At 46.8% G+C, this 19932-nt stretch overlaps 1 protein-coding gene across 1 annotated transcript in view; it reads left to right on the top strand.

Annotated features, from left to right (window-relative positions):
- Positions 1 to 19932, top strand: part of RGS14 (regulator of G protein signaling 14) — a 124431-nt gene that overhangs the window by 34422 nt on the left and 70077 nt on the right. The window contains exons 3-4 of the mRNA XM_063445210.1: positions 8637 to 8797; positions 9449 to 9541. Of these exons, the coding sequence (XP_063301280.1) occupies positions 8637 to 8797; positions 9449 to 9541 (254 nt within the window). The remainder of the gene's footprint in view (positions 1 to 8636; positions 8798 to 9448; positions 9542 to 19932) is intronic.

Below are 19932 nucleotides of genomic sequence, written 5' to 3'. Positions count from 1 at the left end.
CTTTGGGGCTTAGATGCCACTTGCTTTTGTCTATTGTCACATGACTCAGGTAATCCGCCATGGTATTCTGAATCCCTGGGAGGTGTACTGCAGAAATACCCTGAATATTCTTTTGACACCAAGACATGATGGGTTGTAGTTCCTTCATCAACAGATGGCTGTGAGTTCCGCCTTGATGAGAGATATAGGCTACTGCCGCCTGATTGTCGGACTGGACTCGTACCCACTTGTTCTTCAAGTTCCCCTTGAAGTGTATGAGAGCCCTGTGGATGGCACGTAGTTCCAAGACATTTCCCGTAAGGACCAACTCCTGTCTGGTCCATCGACCTTGAGTCATCTGGTCCTGACAGTGGGCACCCCAGCCATGAGCGCTGGAATCTGTCGTCAATAGGACCCAATTGGGTTCTAATATAGGGAATCCTCTTTCCAAATTCTCCTTTCTTAACCACCAGGCCAGGTGCATCTTTACCAACGGAGAGATCTTCAAGGGTTGATTCCAATCTATAACCCGCCGGTTGAACTGGTTCAGGAATGACCTCTGAGGAACTCTGAGGTGCCACTGGGCCCATCTGACTAGTCCTATAGAAGAAGTCAGACTGCCCAGAATTTTCTAGTATGTCCTTGCTGTCATCATACGAAGGCGTAAAATCTTGTGTATTAAGCATAAAATCCTCCGTATCCTTTCCTGTGAAAGGGAGATGGAGTTCCGGAGAGTGTCGAAATTCGCCCCCAGAAACGTAATCCTCTGGGATGGAACAAGGCTGCTCTTCTGTAGATTCACCAACCAGCCGAATCGATCCAGTTCTGATAGCACAATATTTCTTTGTAGTGCTGCCAACTGAACGTTTGGTGCTACCAATAGTAGGTCGTCTAGGTAATGAAACAGAGAGATTCCCTGAATCCTCAACCTTTCTATAAGAACAACCAATACCTTTGAAAAGGTCCTGGGTGCTGTGCTCAGGCCAAATGGGAGTGCTCTGAATTGAAAGTGGTCCTCTCCTATTGCAAATCGGAGAAAACGATGATGTTCCTTGGCTATTGGGACGTGATAGTAGGCGTCCTTCAGATCTATAGATATGAGCCTTTTGGATAGCTGGGGAGATGGATTTTATGGACTCCATCTTGAAGGATCTGACCAGTAATCTCCTGTTGATTCTCCGCAGGTCTAATATAGGTCTCCACTTGTCCTTGTCTTTTTGGACTAAGAACAGAGGTGAATAGTGACCCTGGAATCGTTCCTTTTCCGGAACTGAAAAGATGACCCTTTGGGACCTGAGGTTCTGAACATAGTCTCCCAGAGCCCTGCTTCTGCCCTTGTCCCTGGGCAGAACTGTGGGTATGAAGAAGTCGCCCCTGGGTCTTCTGAGGAATCCAACCTGTAACCTCCTTGAATTATATCTTTGACCCAGGTATCTTGAATGTCTTGTGCCCAAACTCTCTTGAAGAGGGAAAGTCGAGCACCTACCTCCATCCGATAGTCAGAAGTTCTTGCCTCCAGTACGAAAGGAAGGATTTCTACCACGGGAAGAACGTGCAGCATATGATTGGCCTCCACGCCAATTATTATTTTGGCTGAATTCTCTACCTGGTCGGTAGCTACGCGTATCCCGAAAATACTGATCCCTAGGAGATCGCTTCTCTGACCAAGAGGAGCCTGGTCTCCTTGTTCTTTTCTCTTGGGGTAAAAAGGCCTTACGCCCTTCAGCTGCTTTTTTAATGGAATCGTCTAGGGTTTTCCCAAACAGCAGATCGCCTTCAAAAGGTATGGAACATAAATTGGCCTTGGAGGAGGCGTCTGCACCCCAATAATGCAACCATAAAGCTCTCCTTGCTGCTACCGAGAGAGCCATGGTGCGGGAGAAGATCCTGGTGATATCCAGGGCAGCTTGTGATCCTAAGATCACAGATAGCATCTCTGAGGTCTGATCTCTTCATTCCTCTCTCCACATCCGTATCCAGGTCTCTCACCCAACTTTTCATGGCTCTGGATACTGCCGTAAGACAAACAGCTGGATGGCATCCTGTTCCACCAGCAGAATATATCTTGGAAAGATCCGAATCCAACTTCTTATCCATAGGTTCCCGCAAGGAAGCTGAACTATCCAATGGTAGACTTGTTCTCCTGGCTACCCTAGAGATGGTAGCATCAACCTTTGGAGGTGTCGTCCATTTCTTGGAAGTTTTCTCCTCCAAAGGGTAAAGCCTGGATAGCCTATCTTGAAACGGAACCTTCTTATCAGGTTTTTCCCATTCTGCTGTGACCAATTCTTTAATGGCTCTGTGAAGAGTGAAGATCCGCAAAGTGTTTATCAGAATTTTCAGATTTAGGCACTTCTTCCGGTAATTCAAGAGTCTTTCTTACCTTCAAGATAAGTTTATCTACCGTCTTGGCATCTAGATATTCTGAAAGGAACTCCTCCTCATCTTCACTAGAAAAAACCTGGTCCAGAACCTGAAATTCTTCAGCAGGATCCTGGTAGTCCGAGGCTGATGATTCTGAGGAGACCTGTCTCTGTCTAGGCCTTTTCATGGACCGCTTACTTGCCTCCATGGCCTCTGAGATGCCCTGGGCCACCTCCTGTCTGATCCAAGCCCGGATACCTGGCGACTGAGTGGGCGTTAAGGTTGATGGAGCGGCCATCTTCTGCAGACAGTCTAGGCACAGATGTTTGCCTTCCATCGCCTTTCCATCACATCCTGCACAGGGGTCTGACTTCTGTCTCCTCTTACGTGGGGGAGATGAAACAGATCGTCCTCCATTACTAAAAGTGACACAAGGAACCGTATTAGTAGATGGAGCATATACTACTATACAAAGTATTAAATAAAATAAATGGACCCCTACTCACCTGGCTTCATCAGAACAGGGTAAGGGGTTCCTACTAGGAGAGCTCATAATGGGCTACTACAAAATAAATATCAAATAATTCATTCAGATAAAATCCCAAACTTTCACAGAAGGAGGGTAAATATATATAAAATACACAAACCTGTGGCAAAAGGATAGAAAATCCTGCAGCAATTTCCAGAGTCCTAACTTGTATCTTTCCAAGGTAATACAACTTTAAACTGCAAAAGTCAAGTTTACCATACCAACCTCCTTCGAGTTCAGGTCTCTTTAAATAGTACCTGCTGAATACTAACCTTACTCCTGGCATTTTTGGCCATTTACCGGCAGTTTTCCTGTTTTGCCCATAGTAAAGATGGCCCTCGCGACCTTACCCATACTGCAGTTTGGCGCCAAAAAACGATTCTGAGCGCATTGCGCATGCGCGAGCGTCCTCTCCGCGATCTGGGCAATCCAAGCTGGGAGGATGGAGGATGGAGTGAAGGACACCCTGACCCAAGCCAGGATGTCTCCAATAAGTCTCAGGTACCCCAGGACAGGTCCTGGTATGACTGTAAAGTGCTATAGGAGACCTAAAAGTAGTTAAAAATATATACAGTACTAATCTCTAAAGGGAGCTAAGGAGCTCCCTTCCTAAAGGCTGTAAGGACAGGAAAAAGACTGAGGGACTCATCTCTGGATCCTCCTTTATAAGAATGTGTTTAATCCTGTCCTATTGGCTGTAAGGGGAGGAGCTAACCCATGTGTATATGCTGCCATGATTAGCCTGGAAATATATTATTTCGTTCTAAGTGTATTTTGATATCAATATATATATATATATATACGTATATTAATATCAAAATACAGTTAGAACAAAAGTATATATATATTTATTTTTTCATTTTTAACGTATTTATATATTTATTTATGTTATATATATATATATATATATATATATATATATTTGTATATATATGTATATATTTAATATCATACATGTATTTTGAAATTAATATATATTTAATTATATATATATATATATATATTAATATTAAAATACACTTAGACAGTGTATGTATATGTATATACTTAGATCATGTATATAATAATATATTGTTGTTTGGAGAATTGCTATATATTCTATTAGATTACACAATAGACAAATAGACCCCAAAAATGCACGTGACTCCAAAAATGGAGATTCCTTCAATAGATAAAATAATGGTAGAACAACTTCCAATAGATAAAATAATGATAGAACAACTTCCAATAGATAAAATAATGGTAGAACAACTTAGAATATATTATAACAACAGCAATTAGAAACATTTGTGTTATATATACTGCTATATTCTTTTGAACCTGAATAAAGCGTGTTTGTGATTTACCAAGAAGGAGTTTGTGTGTCACTTGAAGCATCCAGATGGACTAGATAGATATAATATTCTATACGAACTGGAGCTATCAATGCAGTATATCCTGCATTGTCGGTGGACAAATGACTCAAAGTACCGGGTTTTAGTGCTTAGTATAGCGATAATATGTGCTGTAGCAGAGACGCCAGGGCCATATCATCACTACTCTAAAACCAAACCAAGTCAGATGGATGTAGACATCAGTACTGGCATTAGCAGAGGGACTTCCCAGCACTGTCTCCCATCTGCAGCTCCTGCATGCTGTCCCTAACCAGGGCCCGTGCAAAGATGTATTTTGATGTCCCCCCCCAAAAAATGCATCTTAACCTGTGTGTCTTTTAACTCCCCTTTAGTGTGTCTTATCCCCCTTTTGTGTCTTACATCCCCCTGTAGTGTATCGTATTCCCCATTTTCCCCATTGTTTGTTTTACACCATCTACATCTCTTGCAAACCCCCTTGTGTGTCTCTTATCCCCCCTTCTTTGACTGTCTCTTACATCCTCTCAACCACTTTGAGTGTCTCTAACCCCCAGCCCCTCTGGTATGCCTCTTTACCTCCCTTTGTAGTGTGAGCGAGTGGAGCGGACAGGTATAGGGCTCCAGTTTCCTGTACCTAGCCCATCTAACAAGAAGTGCTGTCTCAGAGAGCACTTCCTGTCAGACCGGGTACAGATAACAGATGCTCCTGTACCGTGGTCCGCTTCGCTCATCACGCAATAAGGAGTGACTGGCCGGATGGAGCGCAGTGCACTTTCTTCCTGCTGGTCACGCAAATCTTGCGCCCACAGAGCCAATGTGCCCTAAGCCTGCCACCTGTGCCGCCTTATGGACGCGGTGTCCCTAACCATCACATAGTATGGTAGTAATATATGCTGGGTAGCATGCACTGCACAATACAGTCACTGTCTGCAGGAGGAGAGCATGCAGGGAGACCCTACCAGACTCTTTCAGATCTTGTGGGTTTCCTCTCTCTGGGACTTCACCATGGCTGAGCACCAGGGCCGGATTAACATAGGGGCTGATGGAGCTGCAGCTCCAGGCCCATGGGATAGGCCCATTGATTAAAAAAATTACAGGTATTTCTCATGTATTTCTTAGGGTTGCCAGGTATTTCTCAGAAGTATTTCTCAGGTATTTGAGGCTGCCTAGCCAGTGCCGGTATTGCAGTAACACCGGCAATACAAATGTCTGTCTCAGTATAAACAGAGATTATTCTGCAATACCAGCACCGGCCAGTAGGTTTGTGTGGAGAGAGGCAGGGATAAGAAGTTACAGCATCTCCCTACCTGCCTCTCTCTACTCACTGACCCGCGGGGAAGCAGCTTTGCGCAGAAAGTCCAGACAGCAGCTCCGAGCCTGCGAGACATGGGGACGGTGAGACATTGGGACACTGGGGACACAGTGACCCCATGTCTCCCAGTGGCCCCTAGTCTCTCAGTGTCCCCATGTCTCCCAGCCAGTGTCCTTAGTCTCCCAGTGTCCCTGGTGTCCCTAGTGTCTGTGTCCCTAGTCTCCCAGAGTCCCCATGTATCTCAGTGTCCCCATGTTTCTCCCAGTCTGAGTGTCCCCATGTCTCAGTGTCCCAATGTCTCTAAGTGTCCCCTAGTGCCCTAGTGACATCGGGACACTGGGAGACATGGGAACACAGACTCTAAGGGACACTGGGAGACATGGGGATACAAACACTAGGGTACACTGGGCGACATTGGGACACTGAGAAACTAGGGGACACTGAGAGACATGGAGACACAGGGAGACATGGGGACACTGGGCGACTTTGAGACTTGAGAGATATGGGGCACTCCCAGTGTCCCCATGTCTCCCAGCCAGTGTCCCTAGTATCTTAGTATCCCCATGTCTCCCAGTGTCCCTGGTGTCTCTCAGTGTCCATAGTGTGCCAGTGTCCCAAGTGCCTCAGTGTTTCCTAGTCTCCTAAAGTCCCCTAGTCTCCCAGTGTCTCAGTCCCCTAGTATAAAAGAAAAATCTCAGGCACTCAAGTCTCCAGGGTCCCCTATGTAGAACAGTGTCCCCTATGTAGAACAGTGTCCCCTATGTATGAGAGTGTCTCAGTGTCCATAGTGTCTCAGTGTCCATAGTGTCTCAGTGTCCTTAGTGTCTCAGTGTCCCCTAGTCTCTCAGAATCCCCTAGTCTCCCAGTGTAATCATGTCTCACAGTGCCCCCAAGTGTCTCAGTGTTCCTAAGTATAAAATTAAAAAAAATCTCAGGCATTCACTGTGACAGATTTAAGCAGGTTTATTGGACACCGCAACGTTTTGACTTGTACCCAGGTCTTTATCAAGTCTACAATGTCCCCTATATATCACAGTGCCCCCCATGTCTCCCAGTGTCCCCTCATGTCTCAAAGTCACCCAGTGTCCCAAGAAATATAAAATTAAAAGGCAGAGATTTGTGGGGTTGAACAGTTTTTGACCAGGAAAAATCTGCAGATTCAGTACAACATATCATATAGTACTTCATTACATTTAATGTAACAAAGTGTATAACGGAACCAGCGCTTATGAATTAGAATAACAATATACCTCTTGGTCAATAAATTAATATAGCTGCTAAACATTCAAGTGATTCCTTGCAATATCACAAATATTAAATTTTGGAGGAGGATTTTATATTAATTTTATAATGTACGCACTCACAAACGGAGTACCCATTCGAGATTTGTTTATTATACTTTCTGAATATTCTCCAGCAATACTGCGCAATCGGCTGTGCCTCGATTTTTCTTACAGACCTAAAACCACATTGAGAATAGGGGTGGGTCGCCTGTACGGACCCAGAAACAATTCAAACCAGAGCTGGGTCTATAGCTCTCCGTTTGTGAGTGTGTACACTATAAAATTAATATATATTGTTTTATAATGTATGATCTACACTATATTTGATTATTTTTTTTATAGACATCTATCTGTTGGGCTTGTCAGGGAGAATCCTCCTCCAAAACAGCTTTAAAAGGTGATTAATTCCTGGTTTATAAGCGCTACATTCTCATTTTGCTTTTAATTAATTACATTTAATGTTGCTATTATATTTAAAAAATAATTACTATTTTTTAAAAGAACAGTCCAAGACTGCTGTAGTGCTTATAGTGTTGCCTCCTCTTCTGTAACCTGGAAGCTCCTGCAAGAAGCTTTTGTTAACTACACTGAGCTACGCCACACCATACAGGGCTGACTCGTTGGCTGAGAGTGTCAGCTAAATGCTCCGAATTAATTAATGCCTCCCTGAACCTCCATGCTTAATGTAGTGCAGGGGCTCCTGGTGGCTGAGAAGGCGGACCCCAGAAAGTTGTTGCTAAAATGCCAGGGAACTCCTGCCTCCCAAACTAGAATGAATTGGGTTAATGGCATAGATTTTAGCAGTAAATCACAACCATGGTGTTCACAAGTGGATGCATGTTTAACTGCACTACCCTTAGACGTCACTGTAGCATATCCCCATTTCGTTACAGGAATTATGGGGTGCTATGCGTTACATTGAGGGTAGGTATTTGCAAGCAGTCATTCTTTCCATTTGCTGGAAACATTTTGGAGAAGTAGCAAGTGATCTTCAGGTTAGCATACCTTTCAATTTATACATTCTGTAGCAAGTTCAACCGCACACTGTACAAACTAAATGCATACCTACCCAAAGGCGACCTTGTCCTCTGCTTTGCTTTGTGAATAACCTTGCCACTTTAAGATATTTAAAGATATACAGGACTTAAAGACATTAATGTCAATATCTGAAAGCAAGTCTGAAGAATTCGTCATGTACAATTAGTGTCAAACCGCACAGGATTGTAATTACAGGACAATCAAAGATGACTTCTTAGTACAAGGTGAAAATACATTTGATCTTTAGTATCTCCCTCAGCAACTCCTTAACCTAAACACAAAAAAACTATTGTCTCTAACCCTTTGCTGAAAGTGTTTTGGAGATCTAAACAAAGTATCAGAAGCAAGGCCCTTTCCTCTTCATAGGTCACATGTCTGGTATTGCTGGCTCTTTAAGTTTATCAGTGCTGCTCACTTGCTGTAGGTCGGATTGGGACATTCAAGGATTTAACGAGAAATGTTTCCTGATTCTTTTATTTATTTTTGTGGGTTTTTGAAATCCCCCTTATCTTGCAATCACAGGAAGCATACAGGTGAGTTAGTATTTATATAAAGGTGTGGTTGCATGTTGAATGTCTTAACTAGTTATCTTCAAACGGTTATCTTTTAGACAGATCAAGTGTACGTGTAGTTTGGAGCTCCCATGTAGTTCTTAGAGATAGTCATTTTAACAAGCTGGGGATAATTGCAAAATTATTGCATAATGAAAAAGAAACATAATATATATTGCTGTATTTTTTTAGGTTTATTGTTATCTCTTTTGTCATTCTGTTTGACAGAATTAAATAATACCGATATAGATGGACGAGGCAGTGATCAGAGTCTTAACAGCCTGCCTAGCGTCCGAAGCTCTGGACTTACATCAGAACATTCGGTGGCCAGCTGGGCAGTGTCGTTTGAGAGGCTTCTTGAAGACCCTTTCGGGGTTGAATATTTTACGGTATGTGAAATTTAAAAGCGAACTTTCAGAAGTGCAGGTTACACTTACATTTACTGTAAAATGTGATGTGAAGTCAGTGAAACATTTTCTAAAGAATCACAGGAAGAATCATATGTTTAAGATGATTTTTGTTACTCACTTTTTACAGTTATTTTTTCGTGTGACCAAGAAGTGCATGTTTTTAGAACAATTACATTCAATATTTATAAAATTTTACAGTTCACTAGGAAGGACGGAGAATGAAAGGTAAAAATCGTAGGTGTTGAGGTCTAGGCTCATAGATTTACAGAGAGCCAAAATAACCATTTTTCATTCTATTGTCTCTGAACTTTCGCTTGCCTACTCAATTACATTTCACCCTGTCTCCCTGACATTGGCTTATTCACAACTAATCTGGTTTTACTTAAGCCTGTCCACTCTGAGGTCAAATTATACACTTCTATCTCCTGTCCCACCCTACCTTAGTTACTAACATAATCTCTACATGTTGGGTCCTAGAGAGTCGTGAGAGTAAGCAATTCATATCACAAAAGAAACAAAGCAATACTGTGTGTACTGCAACTTTCGGATCTTTTTTTTAATCTGTTTATATTATCCTTATTTATATAACATGTTACATTTTAATCGATTTAAATTCTTATTTTACTGCAGGAATTTCTAAAGAAGGAATATAGCGCTGAAAATATATTTTTCTGGAAAGCATGTGAACAGTTCCAGAATATTTCAGCTGAAAACACTGAACAGGTAAATTAGGCATGAGATGTCCTTGGCTTTTAATAGTCATTTAAATAGCCATTTATATTATTTATGTTTGCCAACTTTCATTGAGGCATCAACTGGAGGGACATTACATAATTTGTTATCCAGTAAGAGCTTATTTAATGTTGTGACTCTTTGTACATGCATGCCCCTTCTTATATTAAAAAGAGGAAATTATGTTTTTATTTTTGTATACATTTTCTGAATTTTCTAAAAAATTCCACAGAGGACCAGTTTACTGGTAAAGTGGTGGTGTAGATTGTCTCTGGGAAAGCAAAGTAACGTGATGCCTACTGGTTTGTGTGGCCAGCTTTACGCAACATTTGCTTGACACATTTTAAAGAATTTCCTAATCAGCCACATCACTAACTGTGCAAACTGCAAGAAATTGTAAAATGAAACTACTTTACATTGCAGATCAATGACATTGGATTTAGATGTTCATGATGTAAGACAGGTCTCTGTGATAACGTTTATCCCACAGAAAGTATTTAAGAAAAATATTTAGCAATTACAAAAAGCAATTATTCCTCTTTTTTTCCATCCAGTAGTTTTAGCATTTGTTTTTATGTAGATTGATGAAATTCCATTCTCACATCACCATGTCCTTCTGAAATTTCATAGACAGGCTTTTCTCTCAGTTCATTTGTATTGTTCACAATTCTATGATAAAATAAAATACTTTTTCTACGTTTACCAGATCTGTATCCCCCGCTTTTCCAATGTCTGCAAAATGGGCTCTTTGATGAGTTTTTATTGGAAACAAAGGGATATCAGTGGTGGAAAACTTAAAAATTATCGCATCATGTACTGATACAAATTCTCTATGTTAGGGGAAAATGGGAAAGTGCATTATTACCCGAATATGTAAGAACTGGACTTTGTTGTAAAAACTTGTTTATGGCATATATAATGTTACCTCTAAAATGTCAGAGAAATTTGTCTCCTTCGAACCACATTGTATACAGTTTGAGACCATGAATTGATGGCCATGGAACTGTGGGAGAGCTTGTATTTTATTGTTACCCAAATAGAGGACAGTATGTTGCCAAAACATAAAACAGTATGTATTCAGGCAAGGTTAATCTGAGATTATCAGTATAGAAGACAGCAAGTGGACCAGAGAAAATTGCAGACAAGGAATCCCACTGAAGTTAGGTTAACAGGATATCAGGGCAGGTAGCAGACAATGGGACTATTTAGAACTAGTTAGAGTTTGGTTACCAAAAAGCAGCAACAGTGAAAGTATGACGGTGCTAGTACATCGGATTACCGTATATTTTGATCTGGTACAATATGTCTCCATGAGCGCTCCGTCCATGCCTCTTAATGACTCGCATCGTTATGTTTTAAAGTCAGATGCCAGCCAATGTGGTTCTATGTACATATATGGCTTCAGACCCCCCTCCTCAACGTCATTAATTTTGCGACAACACAACATCATCTGTAATGCAAACGCAGCATTAGGTCTCACGAGAATGACACCCACCTATCACAAGCATCCTTGCTCATTCCACATAAAGTACTGTGCCCTGTTGTGGTTTTCCCTTAGTGGTGATCCGAGAGCATGGGTAATTCTGGTTTCTGTGTTTTGGCTTTTTTGACCACGGCTAGTACCTTCACCATTTTCCATTCTGTTGTCTCTGAACTTTCGCTTGCCTACTCAACTACATTTCACTCTGTCTCCCTGACATCGACTTACTCACAACTTATCTGATTTGAGTTAAGCCCATTCTTTCTGAGGTCCAGTAATACACCTCTATCTCCTTCCCCACCCTACCTTAGTTACTAACATAATCTCTACATGTTGGGTCCTAGAGAGTTGTGAGAGAAAGCAATTCAGATCACAAAAGAAACAATAAAGCAATACATTTTTTCAAAGAGTGAATACAATTTTAAAGGACCACTATAGTGCCAGGAAAACATACTCGTTTTCCTGGCACTATAGTTCCCTGAGGGTGCCCCCACCTTCAGGGTCCCCCTCCCCCCGGGCTCTAGGGGGTGGAAGGGGCTAAACTTACCTCTTTCTCCAGCGCCGGGCGGGGAGCTCTCCTCCTCCTCTCCGCCTCCTTGGCTGAATTCACAATGCTTTCCTATGGACGCTGGCGTCTTCTCACTGTGATTTTCACAGTGAGAAGCGCGGAAGCGCCTCTAGCGGCTGTCAACGAGACAGCCGCTAGAGGCTGGATTAACCCTAATATAAACATAGCAGTTTCTCTGAAACTGCTATGTTTATAGAAAAAGGGTTAAACCTAGCTCATTAAGCTGAAATGGTCTGGGTGCCAGATGTAGAAGTTTTGGTGCTTAGCAGGTACCTGCTCTACCATTACATCTGCAACCTAGAAATATAACCATTACTCCGGCAAAAAAACGGTGTTTTAACAAAACACTGTTTTTAGTCGAAGTAACCCTTCCTATACTGTCCCTCCACAACAAAATAAATAAATAATGAAACAACAATAAAAAAATAAATTAAAAAAAGGAGAATATAGCCAAAACGTACCTCCATTGTAGCGCAGGGGCCAAGTTATCCCTGCAGCCTAAACACCCTCTGATGTCACTCCCCCTCACTGGTGACTCTTGTTCCAGGATTGATAATGGCTCCCCAATGAAGCGGCCCGAGTTGGAGTTACACCCCCGGAAGCAGAGGTGTTAAAACTTTGTATGCCCAACATTTCATAGCTAAAAGCTTTACATTCAAACTCCAAGCACCAGCACCATTCCAAACAGTGAAATGGTCATGGTGGTTGGAGAAATCCTTAAAATGCCAGTGACATGGACAAATGCTTAGTTTGTAAGTGAGCATTATCTGAAGTCAGGAAAATATGTCCAGATCCCAGGCCATAGCAATGCTAAAAATGCGCTAAACATACCTATTGACAGACACTTGCTCTTTTTGTAACTTATGTTTTGTGGGACATTAATATTAGTTATGTGGTTAACCTCCGTGCTGAGCCTAACACCTCATGAAGATAGTAATTGTGATAGATATCATTTCTTAGGTGGATCTAAAGTTAAATCTAAAAAAAATAAAAAATCTTCTATGGTTCCGTTTCCTAAGAATTACTGCTGCTTAAGTAGAATGAGTCATTGATGTAAATAACATTATTATGGTGTACGATATACATTACTGAGACAGTCATCTATTAAAAAACAACTTAGACTACAAACAGCTGCAATATTGAGTTTCTCCTAACACATTGCACCACGCCATGCAAATTATGTGAAGCAAGAGAAAATTTGTAAAAACAAAAGACTAATTAAATTGACACTTTCATACAAATCAAATGGAAAAAATGCATGTTGATTGCATGAAAAAGATTACAAATAAAACAATATATAATATGATATAGTTTAAGAAGGAAATTTTGTGTACTATAAATAACAATGCACTTACATATGGCAGGGCTTTAAAAAAACAGGATCTAGCTGTAAGGCCTTGTTGTGCCTCTAAAGGTGGCACCCTACCTTTCTTCTGGCCTAGTGCTCCTTACAATTGTATGTAAAAATAAAAATGGAAGATACACAGCTGTGCAGTTTTCTAAAGGGACCAATAGATATATGGAAAATAAAATGACAGGTGTATAGTCGCCATTTGGGCAGTCGGAATCCAGGACAAACCACCCCCATAACCTAACCCAATAACACACGGACACTAAGTATTATGGGGAAATTTGTCCACAGCTTTATTAACCAATAATTATAATAATAATAATAATAATAACAATAATAAATTAACATATTTAACATGGGTCATTGCCCCCCATACTCCGCCCCCTCGCATCCTGTTCCTTCGGCTACCATACAAAAGGCAATGACCCCCATATAATAACACCTATACATATTTATAACATATTTATAACATACACCAACATTCCAAAGTGCCAACCAACCATTAACCACGGCAGGGGTATACCCGGATACCCCTGCCCCACCAGGTTCTGAGTCACCTCCAGGACTCGAAACCTCTCAACCACCGATGACCACACTCTGTTTATTCCACCTCACGTTCATCCAGGGGAGCCTATTTCCTCTCCTTCGGCTCCCCGTCCCGCCACAAGCTCAGACCTTGACCCCTTAAGCTGTCTGAGCTCCGCCACCCCGAAGAAACAGAGCCATCCGGATACCATCCTGCCAACCCAAGTTGAGCAGGTCCAAACCCACCTCCGAGAGGTGAACACCATCCGAGCGGTAGTATCCTGGCAACCCTTCCTCCAGCTCAAGGTGCCTTACTACCACACCCCCTACTTTCCGCACAAAGCTTGCCATCAAGCTATTCACCTTCTTCCTGCACCTATCCATAGCTAACGGATCCCGAGCATGCCGCCACCGGCGCCTCGGGACAATCTCCGACCAAACCAACATGACCCCCGGAAGCAGGCCCCTCAACTTATTGATGTCCTGCTTCATCCACTTCACCAGCCGTCGTTGCGGCGTAAGGCCCAGGTCATTACCCCCAATATGCAGGACCAGTAAGTCTGGCGTGTATCCCGCCGCCAGCATCCCAAACAGCTTACCACAAACATCCCCCCAGCAGAAACCCCGATACCCAAACCAGCGAACTGCCAACTGGCCTCTCGGAAAACCCAGCTGCTGGCCTTGCGCTCGAGCTGCGGCCCTCCTCTCGGCCCAGAAGACAAAAGAATGGCCCACGATCCATGCCTCACGCCCTGGGGGGAAAAAACAGATGATGAGGGAAGTCCGACAGAGACCCCCACCCCAGCCCAAATAACACAGTGAATCATTTCAGTACAGCCAGTTACAAGTCTCGCATCACCAAAATACATATATATATATATATTTTTTTTTTTTTTTTGCATAAAACGGTCCCCAAACTCATTACTCCAACAGACCCAGTCGGACATAGGAACGGAATCTTACCGATTCCCACCTCCCGATCCGCTTCACCACCTCGTCCCCCAATCCCAACCGAGCCGCCTCCGTGGCAGCCCCAATACGGAACGAGTGCGTTCCAAATCGTTCAGCACGAAGCCCTAACTTGCCCAAGCCCAGCCGAAAAACTTTCGTGAACTGAAACCGAGAGAGGGAGGATCCGTCGGCATGCACCAACAAGGAACCCCCCATTGCTGGCCTCCGCGCCAGGTACTCTGCCGTAGCAGCCAACGGGCACAAAGCCGAGCCCGGCAAGGCCCCCAGTGCCACGTCCCGGCCCACGCCGCGGACATCCGTTTTGGATCTGCCGAGGTGCACCACCACCTTCCCATCCAAGACACGAACCCCCGAAAATTGCAGGCCCCCCTGCACCCTCTTATTAGCGCTCACCAGTTCCCCAATTCGGAATGCCCCAAAAAACGCCAAAATAAACGCCACCTTGAACAGCGAAGCCTCGAACCCATCGAAACAGATTTCGGGCAACAAACCCACCAAATCCCCCAGTAGCCGAACCGACACCGGGCGCCTGGTATCCGGCGACCTGCGTCCCTTTCGATAGCCCTTCAGGGCCTGCCTGATAATGAAGGTCTTAGTAAAGTCCTCCTTCCCATGCCATCTGAACCAAAACGCCATCGCCGCCATGGACCTGTCCACCATGGCAGGCGACGCCCCTTTTGCTAGCAACTGACAAGTGTACCACAGGAAAGCATCCCGCAGGGCCTCCCCGCTGTCCACGGCCAGCCCGTCCAGCGACCGCTCCCACAAGCCCCAAACCTTACTGTACGAGGCCCAAGTGGCCGGCGCCAGGGAAGCCTTCATAAGTCCCCCAAGCAGGATGTTCCCAGCTGCCAAATCTCGTCCGGGCAAGCCTGCCCGTCCTTCGAAGCCCCCGGCGCCACCAGCCAGAATCGGGACCACTGAAAACGAGACAGAGCATCAGCCACCTCATTCAAATAACCGGGAACATGCCGCGCGCGAAAAACAACATTCCGAGACATACACAGCAATACCAGTCGCCAAAGCAGCCTAACCACCGGCCTTGATGCCGCAGACTGACGATTCACCGCGTGAACCACCGCCATGTTATCCGAGAAAAAGACCACTTTCCGATCACGCAGCCTGTCGCCCCATAGTGCCATCGCAACCACTAACGGGAACAACTCAAGGAAAGCCAAGTTGCGCATAAGAGGGCTCGAACCCCAAGAGTCCGGCCACCTCTCCGCACACCCGCAGCCACCAAAATACGCCCCAAAACCCACGCTGCCCGATGCATCCGTGAAAAGCTCAAGCTCGGCCGATGACTGGCCCTCCTGCCTGAACAACACTGTCCCATTAAAATCCCGCAAGAAGGCATCCCAAATGCCCAAGTCCGCCTTCATGGCCGCCGACACCCGGATGAAATGGTGCGGGGACCGAACCCCCGCAGTAGCAGCCGACAGGCTGCGACTGAAGACCCTTCCCATCGGGATCACCCGACACGCAAAATTGAGCAGCCCAATCAAAGACTGGAGCTGCCGCAGAGTAACCTTGCGCGCCCCCGCCACAGCAGCCACCGCCCCTCGAAGCCTGTCCAGCTTATCTCGTGGCAGCCGACATTCACCCAACCCAGAGTCAATCTCCAGACCCAGGAAACTCAGACACGTGGTCGGGCCTTCAGTTTTATCCGCCGCCAGCGGAACCCCGAAGTGGCCCGCCACCCACTCAACCGTCCGCAGCAGGCGCAGGCAATCCAAGGAATCAGCCGGCCCCACGCACAGAAAATCATCCAGATAATGTACAATAAAACGATTCCCTGCTTCCACCCGTACCACCCATTCGAGAAAAGTGCTAAATTTCTCAAAATAGGAGCACGAAATGGAACAACCCATGGGCAGGCACAAGTCCACGAAGTAGTCCCCTTCGAAGAAACACCCCAGCAGGTGATGACAGTCCCGGTGGACCGGCAGCAGCCGAAACGCGGCCTCAATATCCACCTTCGCCATCAGAGCCCCACGCACGGCCCGCCGGACCAAATCGACCGCCCGGTCGAAAGACGCATAAGATACCGAGCACAAGTCCTTATGAATACCGTCATTCACCGACTCCCCTTTCGGGTACGAGAGATGGTGAATGAGCCTAAATTTACCCGGCTCCTTCTTGGGAACCACCCCGAGTGGAGAAATCCGCAGGCCTTCCAGCGGAGGCACTGCGAACGGGCCCGCCATGCGGCCTAGCCCGACTTCCTTGCCCAGCTTCTCCCTAACCATGTCCGGGAAGTCAGCCACAGACTTCAGGTTGCGCAGCCTCCCCGATCCCCCCTCCCGCTCCTGAAACGGAATGAAAAACCACTTCGCAAAACCCGCCAGGAGCACAGCGGCATCCGCCCTGTTATCGTAGCGGCTTAGCCATGGCTCCATCGCGCTTAGCCTCACTGGGGTTAAGCCCAGGGGAAGCGGATGCTCCCCCTCCCCCGGCCGCGGCCGCAGCACCGGCGCCACCGGACTTCCCCTTCTTGAAGCAGCGGTTGAGCCCATGAGCGCCTCCGCAGCCGGAGCACTCGTGCTTGAAGCGACAGGTGGTCCCCCATTTGCATTGGCCCTCATTATAGAGCCAACATAAGCCCTTTGGTAAGGCGGCCGACGAGGCGGACTGCCCCCTAGCGCCGGCCGAGTTCTGAAAGGGCTGCGCCTTTTGCGCCATCATTAACTTCATCCAGAGCGGCAGGTCCATTTGGTCCCACCGCATACCCGGGTTAGCCGCCAGCCGCTGCCTAAACTGCTCGTCATACCGCCACCACGCCAGCCCCCCGTAAGTCCGGTACGCTTCCCAAATGCCATCCAAATAACAAAACAGAGAGGAGCATAACCCCGGCGATTTCTCGCCGAGCACGCTAGCCAGCACACAAAAGGCCCTCAGCCAATTCCCAAAGGATTTCGGAATCTTGCGATACCGCTTCCTCTTCTCCTCCTCCTCCTTCTTCTCGTCCTTCTTATCCTCCTCCTTGAGGTCTATAAAGTCCTCCAAGGGGAGGAGGGAGAAGATCTCACAAAACTCCCCCTTCCATATCTTATCCTTCACGTCCTGCTTCAAATGGACCCCCAACGGGCCCGCAAACGACACATACGCGTGCTGTCTAGCCGCGTCGGGAATACCCCCGGTCAACTCAGCCCTCTCGCTCCCAATCTCCCCTACTTCCTGCGGCAACACCAAGTCCCCGCCCGAACTAGGCCCTGTGGAGTCCCCAACCCGAGAGCCCGTAGCCACAACACCCGGAGCCCACACCTGACCAATGCCGCTAGTGTCACCCCCCGCCCCCAATGAGTGGAGTAGTGCCTGAAGTGTGGTAATTAAAGCGTTAGAGTGTAGTGACCCACTGGACTCACCGGCCAAGCCCCCCGAAACCGGGACGGTGGGGGCTGCAGTGCAGATCGCCCGACATCCAGGAAGAGGAACTTCCGCTGCTGTCTCGCCGACCGGGGAGCCCACCCGGTGACCAGCCTGCGAGGAGGCGGAACGGCTCCGAGACCTAGGACAAGGAGAAGAAGTCCTGGGTAGGGTGTAACGGACATCAATACCCCTCCCGTCACGACCCCGGGAGCGCCTGCTCTGTACCGAAGCCTCCCGCTGACCTCTACCACCACGTGGCACCCTGGAACCCCTGGGGCTACGACTCCTCCCGTCTCTACTAGTAGGCCGCCCCTGCCGACCATACCTAGGGGCTGCTGCACATTCCCCTGCCGAGCTGTCCGAGGGGGAGCAGTGCCGACCCGACCTCCCCCGCGCCTCCCGGGACCCCTGCGATCTAACGGGTGATGGACTGTCGCTACCACTCCCAGAATCCGGGCCCCCCCGCCGCCCGACCACTACCGAGGATCCCGGTCCCCGACCTCCTTTATTCTTCCGACTGACCGCCTCCGGAACCCCTCTTTCTGCGCCTACCACCACCGCCCCTTTACCCTTACCCCCCTTCTGACTAGACCCCGACGGCCCGGACCTACCCACCACCCCTACGGGGGACCCGCTCTCTGACCTGGCCACCTCTCGAGACCCCCCCCGCCCCTGGAACTCACACCTTTCGATCTACGTTTACGTTTAGGGGCCCCGGGACCCTCCCCCCTTAGGACTATGGCCTGGGCACCCCCCACTGGCCTACTCCCGCCTCTCTCCGTGGCAGAGCTCCCCCTAACAACCTTCCCGCCAAGAGGGCCCCGGCCGGAGCCCCCTGCACTTGCCTGTTGCCTCCCAGGCCGGCCATGCAGTCTCCCGGATCCAGCCTCGTCATCCTCGGTACTCTCCGATGGGGGGGAAGCCCGCCCAGACCTCCCCTCCGTGGGTCTTGCAACGCCAGGGGGCCGCCCGGCCACTTCCGACCCGACAGCAGCAGCGCCCCCGTCCACGACATCCTTCTGCCTCCGAGTGCTCGTCCGAGGCTCCGTCCGCACGCGGGGAGGCAAGGCCTCGACCACGCGGCTCCCGGGCCTGCTGTCGGTCGCAACCGAAACCCCACTGCTTCCGGGGACAACTTCACCGGGCCCCGTGCCCGGGCTTAGCCTCCTCGGGGGCCTCCGGGCCCTGACCGGTCTCCCGCCATCGCCGTCCCGACCCACCGCCTCCGCCAGGGCAGGGCGGAGCTGCGCCCGTAGCCAGTCCACACCCTGATGCCGTGCTGCCGACCTGATCCCCTCCAGCAACCGCTCCACGTCGTCCATTGGCCCTGCAGAGGAGACAAAGAAAATCCAACCAAGCAAAGTCCGCGCACACCGAGGTGAACACAAACTCAACCAGGTAGAAAGTTAGAATGACTCACCTAAAATGGCTGCTCATTTAAATAGCCAATCCTACTTACCCATAATCCAACCCTTGCTTACTTCCTCCTAAGCCCGCCTCCTAACCCCTGTCAAGGCCTTTTTCCGCTTAGCTGCGCTCTAGCTACATGGGGCTACAATAGTTGGTCCTGCTCACCGGTTTGGAGCCTTATTCATCCCAGCTCTAGGCTATGGGAGTATGGTGCTTCTACATACCTTCTTTTAAGGTGTGTAGAAGTGTCCAAATAAGGAATAAAAAAAAATATATAACATATAATACAGCACAATTTGAGAAATGTAGGATAGTAGAGATAATAGGGATAATTGCACTCATGATGAAGATCCTGTGACCTGGTACAGTACCCAAAGTGTTTATTTATTGCTGACAAATACTAAATAAAGACTTAGGCAGGATTTTTTTTTTACATTTATTAAATAAAAATCAATGTAAAAGCAAACTGTCCTTTTCATGTCCATAAGATTGTCCTCCAAGGTAGTTTTCGCTCAATAAAACCTTTCTCAATTTGATGTGTCCCGTCATTCCTTGTGTTGTTTCAAACTTCCTGTTCCTGTCATTGATGATTCCGTTTTTCTACTGATCCTGGCTCAAGACTATCCTCAATTAGAGTGTTGTAAGGGAAATTCTCTGATGCAGAAATGGTCCATTTAGTCCCTTCTGTAAATTGCATTGATGATTTT

The sequence above is a fragment of the Pelobates fuscus genome, chromosome 3, assembly GCF_036172605.1.
Source record: "Pelobates fuscus isolate aPelFus1 chromosome 3, aPelFus1.pri, whole genome shotgun sequence".
NCBI lineage: Eukaryota > Metazoa > Chordata > Amphibia > Anura > Pelobatidae > Pelobates > Pelobates fuscus.
This window is presented reverse-complemented; position numbering and strand designations above follow the sequence as displayed.